This window comes from Apostichopus japonicus, chromosome 15 (assembly GCF_037975245.1).
Source record: "Apostichopus japonicus isolate 1M-3 chromosome 15, ASM3797524v1, whole genome shotgun sequence".
Classification (NCBI taxonomy): domain Eukaryota; kingdom Metazoa; phylum Echinodermata; class Holothuroidea; order Aspidochirotida; family Stichopodidae; genus Apostichopus; species Apostichopus japonicus.
In genome coordinates this window covers 26,020,277-26,046,466 of record NC_092575.1, presented here as the reverse complement: position 1 = coordinate 26,046,466, position 26,190 = coordinate 26,020,277, and the positions used below count along the sequence as shown (strand labels likewise).

Below are 26,190 nucleotides of genomic sequence, written 5' to 3'. Positions count from 1 at the left end.
GGGACAAACTAAAACGAATGACAGCGAATGACCGAATGACAATTGACTTTGTACAGGGTTAATTATCATTTGCGAATGACAGCGAATGAAGGCGAATGACAACGAATGACACCGAATGACAACGAAGGACAGTATTGAGAATAGATGGAATGATTAACGGAGTGGATTAAATGCGGTTATTGGTTTTCTGCGCAAAAATGATTTGAGGAAAATCGCATATAACGTGGTTGCAGGGTTTTGGTGTAATTTACGGATAGAAACCACAGGGAAAGTTTTTGTGTGAGAATGCGCTTGATTGCTGTGTTTTTTACCTCTGTAGATTTATATAGAAAGATAACTGAAGCCGTTTCAAGATTATAGTGTTGTTAGTTTTTAACAATTAATATCGGAAAAATGACGTTAAATTTACTTTTCAAAATCAGACTATAAGGTGCGTTTTTATCTTGTCCGTACTTTACTAGATCTAGATACCCACGAAGTCTGAACTGTGATATCCGGTTGAAGCAAATGTCTGTGCTGTCATTCGTTTTAGTCAACGCAGTTTTTTAGTGTGTACAACATATTGTCATTCGTTATGTGTAACGCAATTGTCATTCGTTTTAGTTACACCCGTTTCCGGCCATCTGGAGGTTTGAAAAAACCGAAAATTTTCTTGTGCGCTCCGCGCCAACCGATGGTGGCGCTCCGCTTAGATAGTCTCCACACATTAGCCCCCCCCCCCCAATAATTTTTCCGTTCCGCCGAGCCTGTTGCTTATTATTAAGGTCGAAAAATGGATCACATATCGCACCATTTTGCATTTCAGCCCTTCTTCGAAAGCAAAAATTGTCCACCCCTCCCCTTAGACCCATCCCCTAGGACGGCGATCATTCATGCCTGACGCCCCCCCTATTGGAAAATCCTGGATACGCCCCTGCACCAGACTTTGGATTGACATTTGCGGAGCCACCGATCCAGGGGGTGGGGGCATGCCCCCATTAATTTTCAAAGCAATGATTTTCAAATAGACCTTTTTTAATATGTTAAGTTGGTGGCACTTTTGTCTTGGCCTGATGCTGTCTTTTCCCCACACCCCGCCCCATACGAAATCCATATCTGTGCTCTGATGAGCAAATTAAATGAGGAACGTAAAACAAAACGTATGCAGCAATGCAGAAAATATGCAGAAAATATGAAAATCATCTGATTTTATTTTTCCATGTATTGCGAATCAATCTTTGTCCTTGTCTTTAAATCTCAAAACTTTGACTTCTTATCTCAAAATTTTGAGATTTGAAGTAAACATTTTGACTTGTTATCTCAAAAGTTTGAGATGAGATGTAAAAATGTTGACTTTAAAAGTCAAAACCTTGAGATAAAAAAGGCCAAATTGTAATATACAAAGTCCACACTTTGAGATTTGAGGACCACTTTTCCCTATTAAGCCACCGTAGAATTGGAATATATTGAAAGATTATAATTTCTTTCTTACTGTGACCATGCATCAGCCACACGCCCTTTCTAAATTCATGTCGGGTGGCTCAATATTTAGTGACTTTGATGTTTCATGACGTTTCGGAAAACAACTGTTTGCACTGTTTGCCCCGTGACAATGGAAGCTGGTCAGTGGTTCAGGCCTAAATATCAAAAGCTTTACAGAAGGTCGGGGCCGGGGGCATGGAAAACCATTTTTACATTTAATAAGGATTTTCAGACATCTTGAAAATAATTTCAGATATTTAAAATTCAATTTCAGATATCTTCAAGTTATTTAAGATATCTACAAATATTGCAGATATATTATAATCAATTTGAGATGTCTCGAAATTCCAGAGAATTTTAGATATCTGAAATTGAATTCGAGATATCTCAAATTCAATTTCAGATTATTCTATTTCAGGTATCTGAAATAGAATTTCAGATATCTTGATTTCAATTTCCGATATCTTTAATTCAATTTCAGATATCTGAAATAGTATTTCAGACATCTCGAAATCTATTTAAGATATCTGAAATAGAATTTTAGATATCTGAAATAGAATTTAAAATATCTCGAATTCGATTTCGAATATCTTAAATTCCCGACTAAATGTTAAAATGTCTTTCTATACGGACGATCCCAAGCGCAACTTATTGGGCCAACACCTTGGCATCCCGTTCTTCAGCAGGCTCACTGCACATACTACATCTAAGTTCTGCCACCAAAATAAGCCTTAAAACTAAAAATATAACTTACCATTTTCTTTCACTGCTACAGCTTTAAAACAGAACACGTATACGAACGTGTTGTAGGCCTTTCACTCAGACATTGTTTATGCATATTGTGTGTATTGGATAAAACACGTATGTCGTGCTTCTGGCGTAGCCAAATGAGCCATTTTGGACAATGTGTGCGTACCCATACCTAATTTCCAAAAAGAGATCCAGACCCAACTACATATGCGCTAAAGCCAAAAGCCTTCCGTGCGTTGTTTTCATTCATCCTTGTGATAACTTTTCTTCCAAACAAGCATCTTAAATATTATCAAACAGTGTTCTTCTTTTTTGTCATGGGGTAGACAGTTGGTTTACTTGTGCCAAAAAACTCAACGCTACAATTTCATATATGAAAGTCAGTATTTTTAATTTGTAATGGGTCACTCAATTCTCATAGATTTATCAGTTGAAACTAGTACAAAGGTGAGAACCCGGTTAAATCCGATGTGTTTTATAATTTCTATACATACATTTATAACCAGTTGCTACTGAGAAGGACTTACAAACAGAGAAAACTGAACTCCCAATCCTATGTATAATGATCGACTGGACTAACCATGCAAGTTACTCTGAAGGTTTCTCCAACAGGGTCGTTCACATTGTAAGTGAATGACACTAAACTGAGAAACTCTTAAAATCCGCAATTTGAACCATCTTTGCAAGGTATACTTACTAATCAAACATAGGTACAGTTGTTTAGACTACAGTCATTAGTTGAAACAAGCTTTGCGTAATGAATTCAACTGTTAGTAATTTCCACAGGAGCATCTGATGACAGTTAAAACATTGGGTCATGGTGTTATAAAACTCTTCAGTTTATACTGGTTAAAGTTTTTCCCTTATTCAAAATACAAACTGACCAAGCCATGTCCATCGGCTGCATGGGCTAGGAGGGTGGCAGTGTCACCTTGTCACCATCAGGCAGGATAATGTAATTTGATTTCAGTTCTAATACAGCTCACATACGCAAGTACAATAACATCTTGACTTCATTGACTGTAGATTTCAAAGAACCTCAATCCCAATAAAGTAGAACCTTCAGTTGCAATACTGAATATTTAATATTGTTAATTGTTTGGCTCTTCAATTGTCAGAACTGTGCAGATTCGTACGTCTACGCGGCCAGACTTAACGTCCTCTTGACCCACTGGGGCAGTCTTCATACAGTCATTAGGGCAAAGAGAGCCACCCCAGGCTTGAATGTCTGTATCATCCGTCTGCAGTAAAACTGTCGAATTGTAGCATATTGGGTTGGGAACTTTCTTAATATGCCAAGGGATTAACTGTTTGGGACAATCATGACAGACTTCGATATTTCTCTTTAAATTATTTTGTTTTGGGCCACAGTTTTCTAGGGATGATAGCCAGGCGTCCTTTCCATTTGGTGCGATTGCCTTCCCCAGTAATATCTGAGCAACCATTTCAGTAGCATCCCCACAGACTTGAATTTCCCCGTCTTGCTCTTTGCAAGGACGATGCCAGTGAAATGCTTTCATAATTTTGGGAGAACTCTGAGTTGCGTGCCTCAGAGGTGTGGCTAATGCAAACCCATCCAAAGCTCGAAAGCGCTTATCGAAGGTTAATATTTTTTCTGCGACACGTATATCAGCCTGTCTTCCATCATAAGTGTACAACGACCCGTCATGACACTTGAAACCGTTCATAGTGTAGATAATTCCATCCCACGAGGCCGGTATTGTTTTCGTTAAATATGTGAGGTGAAGTGAATTTGTGACTATTAACAGAATCACATCTGGACGAAACCGATCTGTGAATAATGTTTCTTTGAAGAAACCAATTGCGTCACTGAATAAGTCTTTGCTCGAGCCGACGTTTTTCTCGTTGTGACAAGTTACTTGAACATGATCCGAATCGTTTATGTTCTCCATAGGTGCATCTTCTATGCGGAAATCTTGGTAGACGAACCTTAAGTTACCCAAACGTATCTCCATAAGTCCCCAACATTTCCACAATATGGATGATTTTATTTCCCTCTTTTCGTCTATTGTAAGTAAAATATCTACTAATGATAAAAATACGCCTCTTTCGGTAGATCGTCCAAGAACAAATATAGTTTTCAGTGAAGGTGAAGCTGTAGCCTGTCGCAAGTCATCCTTCGTAAATATGTCTATACTACATCGATTTGGTTGCAGCACCCAGCCACTTCTTAGAGTTCCACGTTTCTCACCTGCAAGATCCCTTGTCACCCAATTCCCTTCTAACCAAGACAGATCAGTTTGTGGAAGAGTCTGGCATGATGGAAGATGGTCAGCTATCTTTTTCCTCTCCTCCTTGTTTATTGCTGGCCCGTTAACTACTAGCTTGAATGGGCTCCCGGGAAGCTGTTTTTGCAAATGTCTTGAGATCTCCTCGACAAACAAATCGTATTGCCCTGGAATCGTTGGTATATAAGTAAATTTTATTTTGAGAGAAGTCAAATTTATACGGGAAGGGAACGCATGAAATATATGATTGTTACCAACCGCTAAAACACTGAAGAAAATCGTATCGTAAAGTTCCTTTTTGTTGAAGCTCCTCGGTTTAATTGTAATATGAGCTGGCTCTCCAACAGTTGCGCCTAGTAAACCATCTCCAAATACTATGCAATTGCTGGTGCTGTTCGTTTCTTTGGTAATATGAACCGTTTTGGTAATTGGACCAGTATTCGGGACCGACAAACACTTTGATTGGAGCAAGTACGAATCATTCCTTGTTGTAGATGGGGGGTGATGTGAATTATGTCGAGAGGATAAACCATTCTCTGTATTCGAATGATTCCTACCACTAAAGTTATGTAGAGCCTTTTCCAACTGGTCAGTCTGATACGAAGCGTAGTCTGAAAGGAATCACAACAAAATCATTATCTTGAATAATTTCGGCAAAGAGGAAAGATGACAAAAACCATATGAAAAGCTTCACACATCTGTTCACTCACACAGTAAAAAAATAAAATAAAATACTCTGTCCAGCGGACTGTATGCATGATATATCTTCACATCGCCAAAGAGTGAAGGATGTTTTCGTCTCTTTTCTTGTAATAACTTGTTTTTTATGTACATCTTAAAACTGCATGGCGTTTCACCGTGCTCACGATTTGTCTGAACCCTACCAAGTTAATCTGTAATTAATATATACTGTCTCGGTTGAATATTCATAGTTTTTGGCCTTGGAAACGGTAAGGGGTAATATTAATGATTAGGAAAAAATTTAAGAGGGAGGGAAACGTAACTGCTTGTTTTGTATTATCAGAAAGATTATTGCCGTTAGTATTCATCGCTGCTAGTAATTGGTAACAGCCGACACTGTTATTCAATTCACGAACCGTAACTCCTAGTGTCATAAGTGTAATACCGTGTATACATTCGATGCCAATAATAGGTTAATCATATAACGTTGATATATGTAGCCATAACATTAGGCTAGGCTATTCGTGACTTCGTGTTTCTTTCGTACTTAACTCACCCCTTCCCGTGCCATTCCAGCCTCCAAGACACGTCTATGGCATTCTTTATAATGGAGAGCTCAGTTACCTATTAAATCTACTAATCAGATGAAGAAATAGGTAGCTAGTTTGTTAACGGTACAGTAGAGTACAGGTCTGTAGTCGAGTCCACTGACTTTTGTCGAGTGCGGGTTGAGTCCGATATCCGAGCCAAGTCTGATTCCATTTATCTACGAGTCGGAGCCACGTCTGTTTACACGCAGTAGAGTGTTTGCATCACTCAGCAAAATATTAATAGAGAGTTATCTTACCAGGCATATGAACTCCTTTTTGCCTTTCTACGTTACAAAGCAGGACACCCGTCGTATCGCAGGCTTCATTCCAAGCAAGGTAGTAATTCATTAAGAGCATCACAACCGCTAGAAATATGAACATAAATTTTAGCTTATTAAGCAGTTTAAATTGTTCCATCTTCCACAGTTTGAGAGGGTTAGGTAAGGCTAACGTAAAACAAGAGATCCCTTTGGATATCCACTAGTATGGACTTGTCTCTGGTGCCTTTTGCACCCTGTCGTAGCGAACTCAGCAGAAATTTTCCAGTTCTCGTTAATCTTTAAGTATCTGCTCTCCGCATAAGTTCTATTCCTGGCCTTGGTCTCGATTCGGGAGCATAAAGTTCGTGGTTTCCAATCTATAGAAGATAATATATTGTGTAGTCAGTACCGTGTCGTATACGAAGATTAATTTGTATATTATCAATGAACATACTCCAAAATTTGATGGTTGACTTAGCATTGCCTGACCGGCGGCGCTGATTCAGATAAACGAGTTACTGAATCAATCGATTGTTAGTTAGTGACTGCAGCGTCATCGTAACATCGTAACACATCTTGGATTATTGCATCCAGTCTATATATATATAGCCTAGCTTATAAAAGAGGTGTCATTCTGTAGATATGATTCAGATTAACGAGTTACTGAATAAACTTATTGCCAGTTTCTAGTTGCTTCTGTAGCGTCGTTGTAACATTGTATTATATTGTAGCCAGTCTATACAGACATCCTAGCTGATAAAAAGAGGTGACAGTTCTTACACATGATTCAGATTACCGATCACCGAGAAAAAAATTGAAATAAAAGTAAACTATTCAGCGCGCGATCGTTATTGAGCTTCGGTATCTACTACATAGTAACATGTGTACAGCAGAGCCAAATATCGCATCGGTAACGATATTCCAGGACAACTGCAGTGATAAACTTATCGGGTTTGATGATTGGTGATCGCTAAATGCCTCTTCGGGCTTGATACTTTGGAGTTGTGCTTTTGACAAGTTTACACTTGGATGGCTTCATTTGGCTACTGCGGTGAACTCATAAAAATAGGCCCAATTTGTGACTCGGAATACAACTCCTATCGAACAATTAACATACATGGCACGTTAACGTGTAAACAAGTTAGAGCCGCGACCTTATTATACGCATTTGCCCTCATGTCTGATTTTTTTTTTAAACTGATAACATTGAACAAGCACCAAACACCTATGGTCACTTTGTAGTGTGGAATTGCTGAATTTTCCCCTTTAATCAATATATTGTACTTAAAATAATAAAATACATCCTAAAGAAAGTTTACAACGAGCACAAACTTGAAACAATATATCAGAAACAGCAAAACCATTTTTAAGTGCCCCTAAAGTGACATCTGGAAGCAGAGAGACGGCTTCCTACAATAGGAGAGAACTTAGTCCAATTTCTGAAAAAGAGGGCGTTCATAGAAATGGCTTATAGTGCACATAGACACAGATTACGACTACGCTTTCTGAGCCTAGTTTATATGAACGGTAGAGTTGATTTAAATTTGAGAAGGTTGTTTTTGCGTTTTGTTGCGCATAGCTTATTTAAGGACTATAACAATGGTACGTACTTAATTCGTATAGGTTTACTACTTGTGGTACTAACTTTTGGCTACTAGCTCCTTTCGCTGGAACGTTGGAATATCCTACCCGGTCCATTTCCTTGCCAACCTACACATACCCATAAACGCACACACATACGCCATCATGAATGCAAAGGTCACGATTATCATCGAAACCAATAAATTCAAATTAACGACATAATTTATCTAAACAATACCCTTGAGGGAAAATAGAAATATTAACCACTACTTGTGGATCTAACCAAGCATGCTCTCTTCAGCTGAACAGTTCTAGCGATATCACAAGAAGTTAGTATCAATTTTGACATTAAAAAACAAAACAAACAATGACGATCTCCAGCTGTGTCCTAAATCAATATACGGCGCTGCCATATCGGTCTTCGGGTTCCACGAAACTTGACAAGCTGTAGTATTTGAAATCACTCAGAGTTCTTTTGAGGAACCTCTGGTGGACACTCTGGGCAAACTACCTGCACATTCCTTAAGTCGCACATGGTGTGGCACGTGCGAGCTAACATATGGCTTCCATCACCCACTCGTAACTAGCACATTATAGCAAATGATGCCCACCATTTGTTTGGCACCATTCCACACTTCTGGCCGTCACCAATCAGAAGCATCTTTTAGGTATAGTATTCAAAGTCAGCTAAACTGAGTTTAAGCTTGGAGCGTCAGCAAAATTGTACTCAAGTCTCCAAAATGGAATGTATTGGACTTAATTAATGCCCGCGATTCTCCTCATTATTATTGAACACGTGACCTTTATAAACCAATTTTCACAACTACCATATAGATTAAGATATGTTACAGCACTTTACAAAACTTTGGAGATCTGTAAACAGTACAGATCACGTGCATTAGGACCCGGAGCAGTATCTTAGGCTGTGTTAGGGCCTAAATGACAGCGACCTCTTCAAAAACGCTGAAGATGCCCATTGAAGGAAATGGAGGTAATACAAAGTACACAATGTCCTCATTCAAATTTAGCAAATATTTGAAGATCACTTGCAATAAAATTTGAACGTACTTCTTTCGATAAAAGCTTTGGCATCTGATGGATAAAGGGATTTTATATCTGATCTTATTTTGGAATACCTCCCATAAAGTCATTTACTGAAAGCGGCCTGATCAGTCACTGGTGTCCTGAAATGTCTCGACTCCCGAACACTTCTGTACATGGTGACCCAATACTTTTGAAGTGCATCCTAATACCAAATTCAGGAATGTTAGTGCAAGGAAACATGATTCGATAGTGTGTCAATATGACTATGTCAGCAGCCACAATAAGAAACTTCCCATCAATAGAATAATGATGGTTTACCTTCAAATTGTACCATGCAAAGGACTATGACATATACCCAGGGGCAGTCTGAGGCATACATTGTTCAAACTAGTATTGCTTGGGCCTTGAAACAATTACGCATTTGGGGCCTCAGACAAAACTAATCACATTTCACTTCCAAGAGGAAATTTTCACCTCAGCACCTCAGAGCCAGTGGTGCAGCAGCCCGAGTTCTTATAAGGCTAGGGTAGATCCGAGTGCGTAAGTATGGGAGACAGGTAAGTGAGGAGTGATGCAAATCCAAGCCAGTAGCTTACATGGGATAAAAAACCAACTAGTACTGCATCTATTGTTTAATGTGGACCAGATTATGATTACTTCATAACATCTTATTCCACACTTGACAAGCACGAGCAGGTCCTCTCTGCACTGTTTAGTGATGTTATTCCCCCCCCACCCCCCTGTCTATTCCAAATTAAAAAATATACCTAAGCATTTTTGAGATATATGTAATTTGAACTGAATAAATACATAAAGCATTATATCACCAAAAAGTTAAACTTGAATAGGGTTATGCTATTCATAAACATAAAGGTTTTTTTTTTTAAATAGTCCATGGGGAAGGCAAATAAATATGCATGATTGTAAGTGTGTTTACATGTTTTAGAGCAACACATGGGGTTGAAAATTCAAATTGGATTTCATTTACACTTTTTCAATGTTCCACTTGAATTACACTTCATACAACAAGGACTCTGTTTTTATGTAACTTTTTGCATCCCTTACTTAAAGCCCTGTTACTACATTAAACTGCAACGTGCATAAATCTAGTAGTGAACCTACCTCTTGACAATACACAGCTTTATCTACCACTGTCCCAACCCCACCTCACCCCAACCCAAACCCAGCTTCTTTCCATTCCACTCCTCCCTTATAACCAGAGCAAAAAAAAAACACAATGCAAAGACTTTATCTCAGGCCATCAGTAAAATATTCAACACCAAATTTGGCTGACCCCGAAGTCCCGAAAAAGATTAAAAGCGTTAACTATATATAACAGTTGGCAATGCAGGCTTGTTTTATAGCTTATAAACGATTCAGCCTCTGAAGAAGATCCTGCTAGGTTGGAAACGTCACGCCCTCTTGCTTTTACACAAGCTCGTTACTGGATAATCAGTTTGCTGAGAGTTTTGCTTTATTTTAACTTAAAATTACGTAAAGTCTATTTTATAGTTTGTGTCAGATTCTTTTTCTGTCTAATTTGGTTAATGTTTATTCTTTGTTAGAATTCTGTAAATTCTTTGTCTCACACATTCCGTTAGTACAGACAGCACCAAGCAAACATTTATGCACACCCTCCATGTTCTACTTCTCTCTGTCAACTACATATGCCTAGGGAGGGCATCTTGCATATAACATTCACATGACAGCATAGCCAATGTGCATGTTTGAATTTGTCATGCAACACGTTTTCCTTATTGTCATTCAGGTTGAATTCACACCAGGTAAACATTTTTACAATTATCCCTAATAATCAATGGAAACGAATACCACAGTAACTAGAGGTGAATGTACTGTACATGGTTATCATCATTTGTTTATTATCAACAATTTCATATTTACCTTTTAAAATAACCTGTCATAGACTTTATAGCCCATCAAAATAATCTTAAAACTATTTCTGTCGTCAATCAATGCGTGATAAATTAGTAAATGAATCGTTCCACCTTTAAAAAATGCTTTGAAGTTAAAAGTTCAACTCTAAACATTGGTTTCCGTCAATAGAAGTTCTTTAGCCTATTGTGTGTCATGCCTACGTAACTTTCTGTAAGAACTGCACTGAGTGCTCGGCTGTAACTTTAACGTTAGTTTGGGCCTTGGCTGAATGCAACTTCGGGGATGAATAATACTTTGGTAGTACCTAGAGCACCTTTTTCTACTGTGCACTGAGACCAGATTAGATACAGAGATCACGTAAACGCCGACGATAAGGACACAAACAGCTATAGTTCTGATTGGAACGTACATATTAATCCCCCCACTCCCCTCTCCGCCCCCTGCCCATCTCCCTTCCGCTCCCCTCCCCACCCCATCCACTTTTCATTTCAAGGTTCCATAGTAACCTTGAAATGAGGATCACACTGTCTTCTTATGAACTCATTCTCTTGGATGGTCGTGAACGGGTGGAATAATTTGTCCCGCCGGTGTAGCAGTAAAAACTGTCGCAAATATCCCATATTCATTACACACTGTCCTAGTCCCACTAAGACAATTTATACCGGATTTACTAGTTATTAGGTCTCCCCAAACCTATTGTACAAGGCCAGATGGTACAGGCTGTCTCCAGGATAGTATATTCTATGGTTAAACGAAGAGGGGAGGGGGGGGGGGCTTATAAACGGTCGTATATTTTGCTGTAAATTGTGTCCCCTTTGAACGCAATGTCCACCTTAGCAGGTACGTTAGAGAAGCAAACATTTCATTAGTAATGGATTCTGGCAGTATCCGTATTATTAGGAAATTTGTCACATATCGGCTCCCGTATATTTAGCAGTAAGTCGATCGATCGTGCCGTGCGACAACTAAAAAGTTAGCTGAAAACGTGAGACTAATTGCCGATATTCTAAGAGTTGAGAGCTAGGTAAGTGGTTTCACAAAAATAAAGCAGCGAAGGATCTTAAGGAGACAAATTCAGTCTTTCAGACTGGCTGAAAATGGAACTCTTGCTTACCGAAATTGAAGAAAAGTTTTGCTCTCTATGGCTTTTCAACTCGCCCAAATCGAGGCAGCTCACACTGTGGCATCTAATGTAATGTATGTAGCTTACAGTACAGAATACACATTATGCCTGTGCTTGTTAAATAGCGAACAGTCATATAACCAGGCCTCTAGACCTGATTGGTGCACAAATCATGAAATTCTTTTACTACGTTTGTTTAGTTGTAAAAACTCATTCGCAAAAGTCAAGCAATTGCTTATGCAAAATTATAATCAATCGTATGCTTGAGCAAAGTTGTTAGTGTATGAACAAAGTTATTATCGTCTAGTTCATTTCGTTTTGTTTACCTAATTGAAAATTTATCATAAATGTCCACCTTTTATCGCTCCTGCTTATCATTGAAGTTAACAGCCATAACCAAATCATATTACTAAAGCTTACAGAGATAGTCTGGTCTGCATGCATGGGACAATATAAAATGACTATAGCATATAGCCTAGCCTACTTCTAGAGGAAAGTGGTGCTATAATACTGTATGTAACAAATTCTCGTTCATTGTGGTTGGTGAGATATTGAAGCATGATAGTACTTTTACAGGTTTGCCATATTCTCTACATGCCAAACCTCACTGCAGAAGAAAACTTAATAAACCCCTAGACCCCAATATTGGCCATGCAATGTGTACAATAATGGGAATATTCCATTTCAAACACTGATATAGTGTTGTAATTCAAATTTAGTGGCCATTCAGCTAGAATTATCAATTCTGCAGCCCATATGTTTATGATTTTTTAGAGATGGGGGGTGGACAAAAAAAATGATATCTCCTTGATCATGAATTTTCTTATCTCTTTTTAGGTGCTCATCTTAGCATAGATGAACCAGACAACAGACTATGACTAGATTCTGTTGGAAAACTGTCAACGTTAATGTAACAAAGTATGTTCAACAGGATTTCAAAGAGTCATCGTCCTGTAGACCTACGAACAAGTCTCGATAGCATTCCTGTAACTGGATTATGAAAAAATGTCAATTCTCAAGCCGTTCTATTGTACAGGTTGTGCGCAGCATGCAGTGAAGGTTAACTTTAGTTAAAGTCACTCTGTCTGGACAAATTAAACATTTAAAAGTTTAAAGGTAGTCTGTATAGGCCCTAAAGTTTGGCCACTTTAATTGTTAGCAAATTTTAAAAAGTACTTTTCTGGGGGTAATAAACCCATTAAATTGTACTCAGACATTCTAAATGATGACACTAGCTGATTGAATGTCCCAGTGAGGTATATATCCTCCAGGGTAGTAATAAACATACTTTAAGAATTTCGACCAAAGTGAAAATCTGGCATATTAATGACCAATACAGCATACCTTTAAGCCACACTTTGGCATATTGCAGAGCAACCATCAATGTAGGCATATAATTGTAAATTGGAAAAAGTGGACGTACAACTTTTCTGGTTTAGTGGTTTAAGCGGTTGTAAATAAATGGTACAGTATGGTTTAAGTTACATTTTCATGTACAGAAGGTAAACATAATTGGCCTAAAAACCACCATTACCCTGTTTCGAACAGATATTTCACTAATTTTGATCTAGATCTGTGCACAGAATGAAGCAATGGAATAGAACAACAGTCAATACATAGCCTGCAACTTGTAAATGATTTTTGAAATGAGAACCTAATCTCTCTTAATGAGATGATGTTGATCTTAATGGTCCTCTGCCAGTGAAAGCTGCCAAGCGACTATACATAGTAACACTGTGTGACTTCTATTCAAATTGGTCTGAGACTAAGGCAATGCTTGGCAAGACTGCAGCATCGACTTCTAATTTCATTACTGATGTGATGAAGTAAACGTATCTAAAACATTTGAAAGCACACTCTCACCTAGGATTTTTTTTAGAGGACGGGCGAATTTCACAGGTTTCGACGATTCATCGTTACACACGTGACACGGTATTTGTAATATACTGCCAGTGTACAGTGTAAAACCTGTATGTAAATATACGTAATGTATAGCACAGTTTCATGCAGTGGTAACATAACACACGTAACGTGTATATTACGGCCTCGTCGCCGCGCTGTTGAGGTGGAAGGCACAGGTTGTTTTATTGTGGGTCCCATCCCAAAAGCAGTGAGCGACAAAACGGACATGAAATGAAAAGTGTACTTGAGCTGGTGCTACGTACGTGGACTGGGTCTCCAAAAGCGATCTACTGTAACAGATATCGGGGATCGACAAAATGACTAATGCTACCTTCGGGGAGCATTTACTGGCATGGCAGATCATACGAGAAGGTAGGCAGCAAATTATGCTAACGACTAACGTTATATATTTACTATTTAGGCTACAGTGTACTGTTATCCGGCCGAAGTGTTTGGTCTACCGTAGGCTTCCTTGTTATATTGTTCAATAGATCATGCTAGCTAGGCCTACTACTACTAGTACTACAAACTAAGGCAACTAATACACCGAGAGACATAGGCTAGTACAATAGTAGTATAGTCAGATTTGCGAAGTTTGGAACACTGCGAAGTTCGAACATCCCTAAGAAATACACGATTTAACGATGAGACAACCTACAGCAAGAGCCAATTGCACGAAAAACTACGAAGCTACAATTATTTTCTCTCCAAAATGACCCAACCATATCAAGTATAGTTTCAGGTGATTTATACCATGAGATATAGTTTTGGGGTGTTTTAAGGCTTAGGTGTCCGAACTCCGCAGTGTCCATGCTACTGCAGTGCAGGCTGCTGTACAAACTGTAGCCTAGCCTAGGCCGAACATTTCATGAAGTGTTATTAATGCTTTTCTACTTATATTCGCCTACTAAGCATGATCAGTATGGAAGTTTACGGTATCATGTGTTTGGTTTATGATTTCGGTAGCTTTGAAAACATGAATAGGACTTAGCCTACATTAGTGTAACATGGATTTGGTAGGGAGATCTCCCCACAAGAAAATTAAACTCGAAAGAAATGCAACTTCTTATGAGCGGAGCAATAGCAAAAGAAGGACTACTGTAGCCTAGCTCCAGGCCCAGATTTATAAAATTATGCACCATGGAGGGCCTGCCTCAATTTGGTGGTTATTCCTGTCAAGAGCTTTTTTGATATGGGCATATTTATTTTGTAACTGTAAGTCTAGTATGCAATGAGATACGTGAGGGACAGGAGCCTATACGCAATAAAGTAACTGTTTTTATTTCCTACTCTAGTTTACCAGGACAATTATAGAGTTCCTAGCAACAAATAAATTAGTCTGATCAACTTGAAATTTACTGCATATTTGCATGCATGGTCATTCTTAGTTATAACCACTAATTTGTGCAGCCATATCAGTTTTTTTTTGTCTGAGAATGGGTTCTTAAGTGGTGAAATAACCTCAAATCTGCTGAGCAACTCCAAGATGAATTAAGTTACTAAGGCATTGGGTTCTTTTACTTTTTTAAGTCTAATATGCATAAGCTAGGGTATTTATTTTGCTTCACTTGTTTGTCAATCCGCATAGCCACTTTAGCTGTGGATGATTCTCCACTTGCAAAGACAAAGTGTACGCATAAATTTAAACTCTTTCTATCCCAAATTAGAGTATTGCCTATAATACTCCCAACTTGGTATAGTAACTTAAGAAAACGGCAGCGGCTTTTCCTGGTAACTGTAGTGTAAAGTGATATAACTAAGTTTTCCAAATTAATTCAAAACTCAAAAGCCTTCTCAGAAAGAGGCTACACTAGCTCTACAGGCTCCTTTGTTCAATTAGTGAAGGATAGTAGATACTGTTCACATATTTATGCATTCATAGCATGCCGCCCCGCACAAACAGTATTTAACCTTTTTTGCCAAGCACTTTTTTGATGATAATTTAATAAGTTTTACCATAACCAAAATTTGGGAGAATATATGGCACAGAATAGGACTATAGCACCACCTAAGCATACTTCATGTGCAAAATTTGTCCATTGGGGGGGGGTACCCCACCCATGAAATCCCTCTCCCAGGGTGTGGATCACACTACCGCCCAATCTGCCTGGCACTCAAATATTCATGAGCACTTCCCTGCTATGTGTACAGTGTGCATTCTGATATATTATTAACTTTGCACATCCCGGTATTATTTGCCTTTTTCAGTTGAAGGTGTGTGCCCAATTAAGAAACTCGAGAGGTTGGTATCCAAACTGATCAACCAGAAAAGATAACACCAGTTCCTCAACAAAAGGCTATGCCCAACAGAGGCTGATGCAGCAATGCACTCCAGCAGCTATACCACAGTGGAGACTGATATTTTTTGATGTACATATACTGTAACCATTCCATGCTGTAAATAAGTCTACATTTTAACTAGGTCTACAGTCTACTTCTGTAGGACTGTATATGACTAACCAGATTTAGGACATTGGACACATTTATTCATTAATTGTATTATGTAATATTAATCACATAGACATGTAGTGCTAAATACAGTTTGGTGCTAATACAGCCACTGGAGGTCTGTTAATGTGAGGGACCAAAAAATGTTCAAACCCCACAAGTTAATGATAACAGTACCTGTAGTATTTTTCCTTATCTCTGAAAAGTAAAGACATTTACCAATCTTGTAGAATATGCTACCTACCTGTCTGAAGCAGTTTGTGTTCAAAAATTGCACATTTATTCTTTTCTTATGTTTTCTTTTTATGTTTCATGATGATGTGGCATCATTTGTACATACAGTACTTGCACTGCTTAAAGATAGTTACTCTTAACTGTCTATACTGTAGTTGTCATCTGATCAGGTTGTCATGTGCATATAGTTTCATATCAGCAAAGACATTGGCATTTTTGGCAAATTTTGAGTGTGAGCTATATTTCTAGTTTAACATGTTAGGGGCATCATTAAGGGGTCTACTTTCGACCAGATTTGAACAATAATTTTTAGTTATTACAATGAGTGCAAGTTACAATCTCAATGAATAAACAAACATAACATTTATGCTGGCTCCAAGCCTGAATGTCTCTTTTGCAATTAAAATCAAATAAATCATATCTTGGAAAATCATTTGAACAGGTATATCTTTGTGACACTTCTGACCTCACACAATGCCATAAATATGTCTTTTTTTTTCCATTTTCATTTCACATTACAGATGTACAGAACATCCTTTAGAGGAACAGTACAGCACAGCATAGCGTTATGTCATGATTTATGTTTTGCAAGCAGATATAAGGGCTGGAACTGGAAGTATTTGTGTTGGATTGTTCCATTAATAAATGTGTACTTCTCTACTTTACGTAAGATGATTGTCATATTTCTTGTTCTCCAGTGAAAGCTATGGATTTGCAAAGTGAACGTTGTTAACATGGATACGGACAATTTTGAAATATCTGATGTCAAAGCAGTTTCTCAGCTTATTTAAATACCATACATCAAGGACACAAGAGTGGACAATGGGAGTAACTAGTATCCAGAATGTAGATATCACAAGGCTTCAAGACAATTGAACAAACTATACGATAACAGACAACAACAAACATGTGGTGTCTCAGTAGAATGAAGTTACTAAACTAGTGCAATGTATCATAAGAATTTATCTTCTCCATGGTGTCAAACATTGATTGTTGCGTTATGTATCCTTCTCCTTTCTGTAGTATTTAGCATTGATTTGCATGTTCATTCATAGTGTAAGTAAACTAAATAATTGATGTCATCAAAGTTACAACTGTGTCATATTAATTAACTAAATGATTGAATATTGGTTTCACTACATACTTTATTGTACACTATTTGGCTTTCCATGATAGCAATATCTGATCTGTTTAATTACTGTAGTTTGTTCAGTCATACCAGTAGTTCTAATGTGACATTGATCTTGGGTTATTTATTGTTGGTACAGAATAACTTGTCTTTATTGTGTGAGATCAATTTAACATAACATATATTGTGATGTCATAGAGTGTTGAAGAGGTACTCTAAGTTGCAGCAAGTAGTGATAAAACAGTTCATTCAGTGCTCTCATGATAACCCCAGTGGCAGATGGAGATAGTGGCAGATGGAGATGTTTGAAATGCAGGGGACATTATAGGGTCATAAGATGCCTGCCTTGTTTCACTGAAGCAGACACAGTTTGTTCGTTCAAACAAATGTGAGTAAATCATTAAGACCACATTCGACAGCTATACATCACCTATTGTGTGTTGTTATTCAAAAAAGTGTTGCACAGTTTAATATTGTAACCACAGGGAACTTTTCTGTTTAGAAAGTGTGACCTTTTTTACTACTTGGCTGTTTTGACAGGAACTTCGACAAGATAAGATAAATAATGTATCAACTGAGTTTTGGTACCATTTCTCTGTTAGGCCACTTGAGGAAAATTGCTAAATGTGTTTGTGCGTGTATTGGTGGGGGATATTTTCTGAAACCCATGGTACAGGGACCTCTTTTCTTTGGCTAAATAAGGCAATGTCTAGGTCTCTTGATACAAAATGATGTATTATAGTACATTTTACTATAATAATGGTTAGCTACCATTATTTGTTTTTTCCATTTGGGTCATACAGAGGGTGTTTTGAACCCCCATAGATTCTGATTCAGGACAATTAATGTTTGATTGGCATTAAACAGTCAGTCACATTATGCACACATACATCAAAAGAACTCAAAATGATTCAAACTTCTGTTGTATCCTAGCTTACTCTTATTTGATAAATTTCTGATATTTAATTTAATTAATATGTCACAAATGTTGTATTGGCTCATATGGTTAAAAGCTTCAGTTTTTGTAGTACACTGCATGATATAACGCCAAAATTATGACATGCAATCTGCAATACAAAAAGTTGAGCCAAGGTGTCACAATAAAAGATCATCCAGCTAACTCAATGTCTTAGTATAGTTCAGATGTACATTAACAGTCTACACTCAACCAATATGGTGAATGTTAATAATCTTTGGAGTGGAGCTTAAACATAAACCTTTCAAGATGATAATGTATTTTATATATGACTTACAGTGTGTTATTCACTACTCATGATATTGCTCATAATTATATATATATATATATATATATATATATATATATATATATACTTATATTTCAACTTTTATTTTGCACAGATTTGGTTGTACTGACATTCTTCCACCAATAGAGGGAGTACGTATGAAGTCAACAGAAGACCCCAGAAGACAGGTATAGACGGTTTTCGTGGCAGTTAACTTGTTGCCGACAATAATCTAGTCTTTCACTCTAACATATCATTAGAGAAAGAAATCGTCGGCTGTTAGACAAGACAAGCCATTGCCTTACACTACCAGTCGTTCGGTGGAAATCCATATATTTTGCATTTCAGGTTGACACGATTATTGAGGTTTTCAAAACTCCAAAGAGGCAGTTCTTCATGTGGATTAGTTTCAAGTATATATTGTTTAAAGAAGAGTGCCAGTGGTATCTCATTATAATTAAGTAATACCTCCCTGCTTGAAGGATGCTCTAGAGAGCATCGACTATATTAAGTTTCCTCAGAGCTGCCAAGGGAGAGTTATCATTTCAGTTAATTTTCCTCATGAATAATCCCCTGTATAATCTTTTTTTCACTCTTTACCCAGTCTGATAAAGATTCGGAATACTATATTTGTGACTGTCATCCAATTTCATGTTTTAATTTTAACTTCATTAAATTTCTTTGAACAAACTGATCTCTACAAGAATGACGTATTTAAAGTGTGAGAAACATGATGAGACAAAAAGATCTAGCATATTGCAACCTGCTCTGTCCTATTTGCTTAATATTTCCCTTTTGTGGCGTTGTTTTTGTTTATTGTATGCTTGCAGCTCTTTTGAAGAGGATATCTTTCTAGTATATCTTTTCTAATTGAACCACTTTTTGTCCATTGAGAAACATGTCATAATTACAAAAATCGATCCTTTATCACTGGAATTGCCTGGAATGCCATTTGTCTATACAGATGAATATTTGCATATTTGAATATGGCCATCACAACGGGGTTAAGGGGGCAGGGGTGATGGCATGGCCCCTCCACCCTGTTGTGAGGGGAAAACCTTAACTCGAAGATTGAGTGAGAAAAATAAAGAAGTGTAAAAAGGGGTAATGAAAGTCAAGAGATAGGTGTCAGGCCCGTACATAGAGGGTTTGGGGCAGCTATGATATTTTCAAGGTCAGAGAAGTATCTTCCAGCTACCTAAGGGTTGAAATTAGCAAACAAAAACATTTGGAACTCATCACAGATAGGTCACGGACTTAAGAAGACCCCTCCCAAGGGCAAAACTTGAAAACTTACCATCCCAACTACCCCCCCCCCCACCACCCTCTCTCCTTGCACTCAAAATCCTGTGTGTGATCCTGAGTGTTGTATAAAACATTGCCAATTTCGCTTAGGATGTAACTTGAAAACACCCTCTGTTCCCGTCCTATAATGAGTTTTGCGCACAGATGAAATTTCATATTGGCTAGGCAACTCTCGTAGACCTATGAAGTACAATTACCATAATTGCCAAATCTTACCCCCTGTGTGTTGGGGGAAAAACGGCTACAATAAAGTTTGACTTCCTTGAAGTTCGTAATGTTTTACCTCTGTAATTATAATTGTTTGATGTAGCTGTTGCCTGCCCTATCCCGTACATGCCCTACGTTGGGAAGGAAAAATGTGGTCTTTTTTTCCCCTCATATTTGTTACTATATAGAGTAAAAAACAAATAGCAAATCGTTTGAGATGAAAAGTATAATTGTGACCTTAAAAGTCCAAATTTTATGATTTGTTCCTTCATATGTGGCCCTATTAAGCCACCCTACAATTCCAATTGTTTTCAAGATTGATTCTAAAACATGGAAATATAAAATCAGATTATAACTCGCGATGAAGCCTCGTTGGCTTATCAAAGCAGCAAACTGACCGAAGTCAGTCTCATAGATTCATATATATTTAAAATCCATGATTATGAATTGTCAACAACTCTGTAACTGGACGATATACATTAATCTTGGAGTGACTCGAACTGTGGACCTTATATGTGACCAAATATGTGACCAAAGCAGAAGTAGTATTGTTCCATACAGATGACAAACGCCTACAGTGAAATTACGACCTTCTTTGCCGGTTTCGTATATGTATATATGTATATATATATATATATTTATATATATATATATATATATATATATATATATATATATATATATATATATATATATATATATATATATATATATATATGGAATGGTTACTTGAGACACATATAGTATGTTTGATAATGTCGAAGCCTTAGTTATTGACTGAAAACAATAATTCTAGCACAATTTTAAGAAACAGTATTCAAGTTTTTTATCATTTTTAGAACAACAATGACAATTGATAATTATAAAAACGTATAAAATACATTTTTTATAATGGGAATAATGATACTGCACAAGGCTATATCTAGCTATTCTGAGCTTAGGATGAGAGATGAATGATAACCTCTTACCAAACTCTCTATAAACTGACTCAGTGTGGAAAAAAGCACAACAACAACAACTGATAATAAAGAAGACCATGATGTGCACCGACAGTTATTATTATTAATGTTATAGATCCGTGAGAAGCAACATCTTATGTGCAGCACATTCCTATAGTATCCTTAATTGATCTCCACTATGCAGTCAAATGTTCAAACTTCTTCAATTGCTCTAACCAGCACATCATGATCTAATAATTTCAAACAACTCAGGTACTACAAACGTTGAAATAGGTCTATATCAATAACAATTTAACATTTTAGTAGGCTAACGTGTCCACGGCTAAACATTTGTTAACCAACTCAAAGTTATAAAATGATGTAGGCTACTATTTTGGTTTGGGTGATTCTCACTAAATGTTACAGTTTGCTGGCGTGACTAATCTGTTTGCCTGGTATCGTTTTTATGTATTGGTACAGATGGTGCACTAGACTGGTGTTATATCGGCATAGCTGTTGCACTAGGCTGATGACTGCATGGTGACAAATGTAGGGATCCACTTACAGGAAAGAACACACTTACGACTGCTGGTAGGAGGAACAAAGCGGAACTAAGAAGCAGCTTGAAAGTTGTGAAAATGAAACAGAAAACTGTTGAATTATGCAGATTAATGTGCAGGTATTACCAGCACGGTCTACAAAAGAGGAACTAACTAATAATGTCGGTTGCACCCAAACTAAGGCTTGGTTCGTTGAGCATTTTGAATGAGTGAGTGTTATTGTCGTATATAGCTATTGTGAATCATTTCAAGGTGAAAAAATCTTTTTGTTCTACACGTGAATACAGAAAATGCCATCATAATGCATCAGTTTTAGCCCACGCGCAAATCACATGATAAAAAAGGATGAAGCAGCAGTTACTGGTCCGAAAGTGTCGCATTCTACATACAGCAGTCAACAAATAATACTGTACTTGCGTGACGATCAAATGAAAATTTCCCGGACGAAAAACATTTTTTTTGTCACATGCATGCAGGCGCAGTTTTAATTAATTTTAGCCCCTCGCCTCCCCCCAAAGAAAAAAAATCCGCACACTATATATAATTTAGTTGATGAAAAACTCTCCATGGCACTATATTCGGTTCAACGGGTTGTTTTACCGCATTACAAAGTATAATACTAGACTAGAGTGAGAGTCATGTATTTACCGGAGTAGAAACGCCGCTTTCAGTTGTAATTTTTCTTGCTCTGATGTGTCAATCAAACATCTAATAACAGATGTGAAGCAGCTGAAGCGCGTGGTCTGTTCATCTAGCCTAGATCGTTCCAAGCTATTTTCACTTTGAATCTCCTATACGACTAGCTGGGGAAATCTAATTCTCTTTCACTGACACTCCAAGATAAAACTTTTAGCATGGCAAATGTCTCCAATTTGACAGAAGCTACAATTTCAGCCATAGAGATGATGAGATCAGATGAGGCATTTGAAGAAATTCTGGGACTTTCTAAAATTATGGCTGATGGTGCTGGTATTGAGACCCGAGATGAGCCCACTAGAGGAAGTGTTAAGACGCGCCCTCGCCATCCAGGGGACTTCCGCATCCGGTAAAAAAAAAAAAAAAAAAAACATTCCGTGGTGCGTTCCGCGCAAACTAATGGTGGCGCTCCACTTAGATAGGATCAAGTAGTGTGTTCACCTATATGACCTACTGATCCCTCCCCCCCCCCCTTGTGAAAATTTCTGCGGACGCCCTTGCTTGGACCGTATAGGAGCCTGGGGACCCCAGGCTTATCGTTACGCCACTGGTTTGTAACCCAATGAGGAGGATCTAAAATACATACATAATGAAATTAATGCCTTAGAAATGTCGAATTGCCTCAATGTTATGCGGTAAAAATATACTATGAAGTATTTGCGGACATTCTGTACCAGAACGTTTCGTCCGGCCGGACTATATTTCGTGAGGTGGGAACACAATTTTCGGCAGATAATGTTCGACCGGATTAAATATGATGGTATAGAGTGTCTCCGCGGACACTTTGTACTGTTACACCGGCGGTTGTCCTTTCTAAATGTGTCGACGGTTTTAAGAATACTTTTAATGAATTGGAACAGGATTTGAGGTTACTGTGTTCGGATTTTGTATTTATAAGGTCTTTGATGGGGATTGTGTCACTTCTGATTTTTTTAATTAAACTAAGCTAAACTATGAATGAATTACAAGAATGTATTTCAAGCATATACAATCATTTTATTTAGAGAGTCGTTCACATGAATATTAAATAGACGACCAGACACGAACTGACATCACTATTATCACTAAGGAAATGTATAATTTAATATTGCTATAATCAAAATAGTGTCATCACTCATGTTGCCAAAGAATCCAGTTAACATGTTAATACCAATGTCAGTCAGCTACACATTAGCCTAAGATGTATGAAATTTCGGAAGTACTGGTTTTAAACATTATATTTGGCCTTCACTAATGGCAAAGCAATGCACAGCTGATACTTCTTATCATCATTACCTCTGTACTGTAATTTGGCGGCAACAAACAAAGAAACAAATATGGAAAACAAGTTTCCTTAATATAGCCGAAATATTGTAAATACACGTTCTTTTACGAAGGCAAACGTGTATGGAAGCCCCTAGGAGACATCCAACTTTCTTAAACATCTACAGGAGATTGGCGACAATCAATAAAATTAAATATCAACATATGATTTAGTCAAATTAAATTATTTCGTCTTTTATAGAGGTTGGCATCACTTAATAAGTAAGGGGGTAAGACGTCGATGAGTGTGTCCAAATTCAAGAGCAGGGGGGGGGGGGGGTTCTCGCCGAAATAAATATAACATGACAACAACTGATATTTATTTAAATCAAATTGAGTGGGAGAAACATATAGGTACTCTAGAGGTGTAATCAGAGTTCCAGTTAGGATATATTCATCCTATTTGTGATAACCCCAACATCCTATATTTTGCTTTTAACATAAGAAATTCAGGCAACACATGCCAAGAAGATTTCCAGTAGTCATACTGCAGTCCAATCCCGCCACTTATAGGTTATGTAATACTCAATGTACAAAAGGATGACGATTGCGCCATGCAGATCAATAGATAGTCCGAACAAACTAACTCGTCTCATTTATGGAACACACTCCATTTACAGCATACATACAGTTACCATGGGCTGACTTCCAGGAGGTGGTGAAATTTACCTCGCTAAAAGGCTATGGGGTAAAATCTTGACGTGTGTTTACTTCCCATCAATAATAATATCATGCAGTCTATACAAAATATGCCCTAACTAGCCCCAACAGCGCAACAAAGTGGAACGGCCATCTTTACCTCGTGAAGTCCTTATTGTGAACACTAATGGCAGTGCTTATAAGCGAAGAACAATGTCTATTTGTGTGTGACGTCAGCGAGTTCATTCTACTGCTACGAGCAATGATACGACTGGTTAGATGATAATGCAATTGGTAACTGTGATTTTTCCACATGGACAGCAGCTTTTCTCGTACAAAATTCTCGTAGACCGAGGCCACTGACGGTAGACTGCTCCTAATAATTTTACCAGCACGTTTAATAACATCATCCAGAACCTTTATGCTGTTTCTTCCCGCATTACCTCCCAAGTAAGTAATACAATAGGTCCATAATAATAGGCACATAAGGGGAAGAACATCTCAAAATGTGGTCTTTTTTCGCATATTTGTTACTATATAGAGTAAAAAACAAACAGCAAATCGTTTGAGATGAAAAGTATAATTGTGACCTTAAAAGTCCAAATTTTATGAATTGTTCCTTCATATGTGGCCCTATTAAGCCACCCTACAATTCCACTTGTTTTCAAGATTGATTCTAAAACATAGAAGTATAAAATCAGATTATAACTCGCGATGAAGCCTCGTTGGCTTATCAAAGCAGCAAACTGACCGAAGTCAGTCTCATAGATTCATATATATTTAACGTCCATGATTATGAATTGTCAACAACTCTGTAACTGGACGATATACATTAGTCTTGGAGTGACTCGAACTGTGGACCTTATATGTGACCAAATATGTGACCAAAGCAGAAGTAGTATTGTTCCATACAGATGACAAACGCCTACAGTGAAATTACGACCTTCTTTGCCGGTTTCGTATATGTATATGTATATATATATATATATGGAATGGTTACTTGAGACACATATAGTATGTTTGATAATGTCGAAGCCTTAGTTATTGACTGAAAACAATATTTCTAGCACAATTTTAAGAAACAGTATTCAAGTTTCTTATCATTTTTAGAACAACAATGACATTTGATAATTATAAAAACGTATAAAATACATTTTTTTATAATGAGAATAATGATACTGCACAAGGCTACATCTAACTATTCTGAGCTTAGGATGAGACATGAATGATAACCTCTTACCAAACTCTCTATAAACTGACTCAGTGTGGAAAAAAGCACAACAACAACAACTGAGAATAAAGAAGACCATGATGTGCACCGACAGTTATTATTATTAATGTTATAGATCCGTGAGAAGCAACATCTTATGTGCAGCACATCCCTCTAGTATCCTTAATTGATCTCCACTATGCAGTCAAATGTACAAACCCATTCAATTGCTCTAACCAGCACATCATGATCTAATAATTTCAAACAACTCAGGCACTACAAACGTTGAAATAGGTCTATATCAATAACAATTTAACAACTTAGTAGGCTAACGTGTCCACGGCTAAACATTTGTTAATCAACTCAAAGTTATAAAATGATGTAGGCTACTATTTTGGTTTGGGTGATACTCACTAACTGTTACAGTTTGCTGGCGTGACTAATCTGTTTGCCTGGTATCGTTTTTATGTATTGGTACAGATGGTGCACTAGACTGGTGTTATATCGGCATAGCTGTTGCACTAGGTTGATGACTGCATGGTGACAAATGTAGGGATCCACTTACAGGAAAGAACACACTTACGACTGCTGGTAGGAGGAAAAAAGCGAACTAAGAAGCAGCTTGAAAGTTGTGAAAATGAAACAGAAAACTGTTGAATTATGCAGATTAATGTGCAGGTATTGCCAGCACGGTCTACAAAAAAGAAACTAACTAATAATGTCGGTTGCACCCAAACTAAA

General features: G+C 37.5%; 1 protein-coding gene across 2 annotated transcripts; it reads right to left on the bottom strand.

Annotated features, from left to right (window-relative positions):
- Positions 1-26,190, bottom strand: LOC139981230 (uncharacterized). Of its 2 annotated transcripts, none has more exons than XM_071993450.1 (3): positions 25,864-26,190; positions 5,989-6,368; positions 1-5,071 (listed from the first exon to the last, which is right to left on the bottom strand). In XM_071993450.1, the coding sequence occupies exons 2-3, from the start codon at positions 6,146-6,148 to the stop codon at positions 3,303-3,305; spliced, it is 1,929 nt and encodes a 642-aa protein (XP_071849551.1). In that variant the 5' UTR covers positions 6,149-6,368; positions 25,864-26,190; the 3' UTR covers positions 1-3,302. The 2 variants fall into 2 exon arrangements, with proteins under 2 accessions (XP_071849551.1, XP_071849552.1); XM_071993451.1 differs by lacking the exon at positions 25,864-26,190 and adding an exon at positions 21,457-23,822.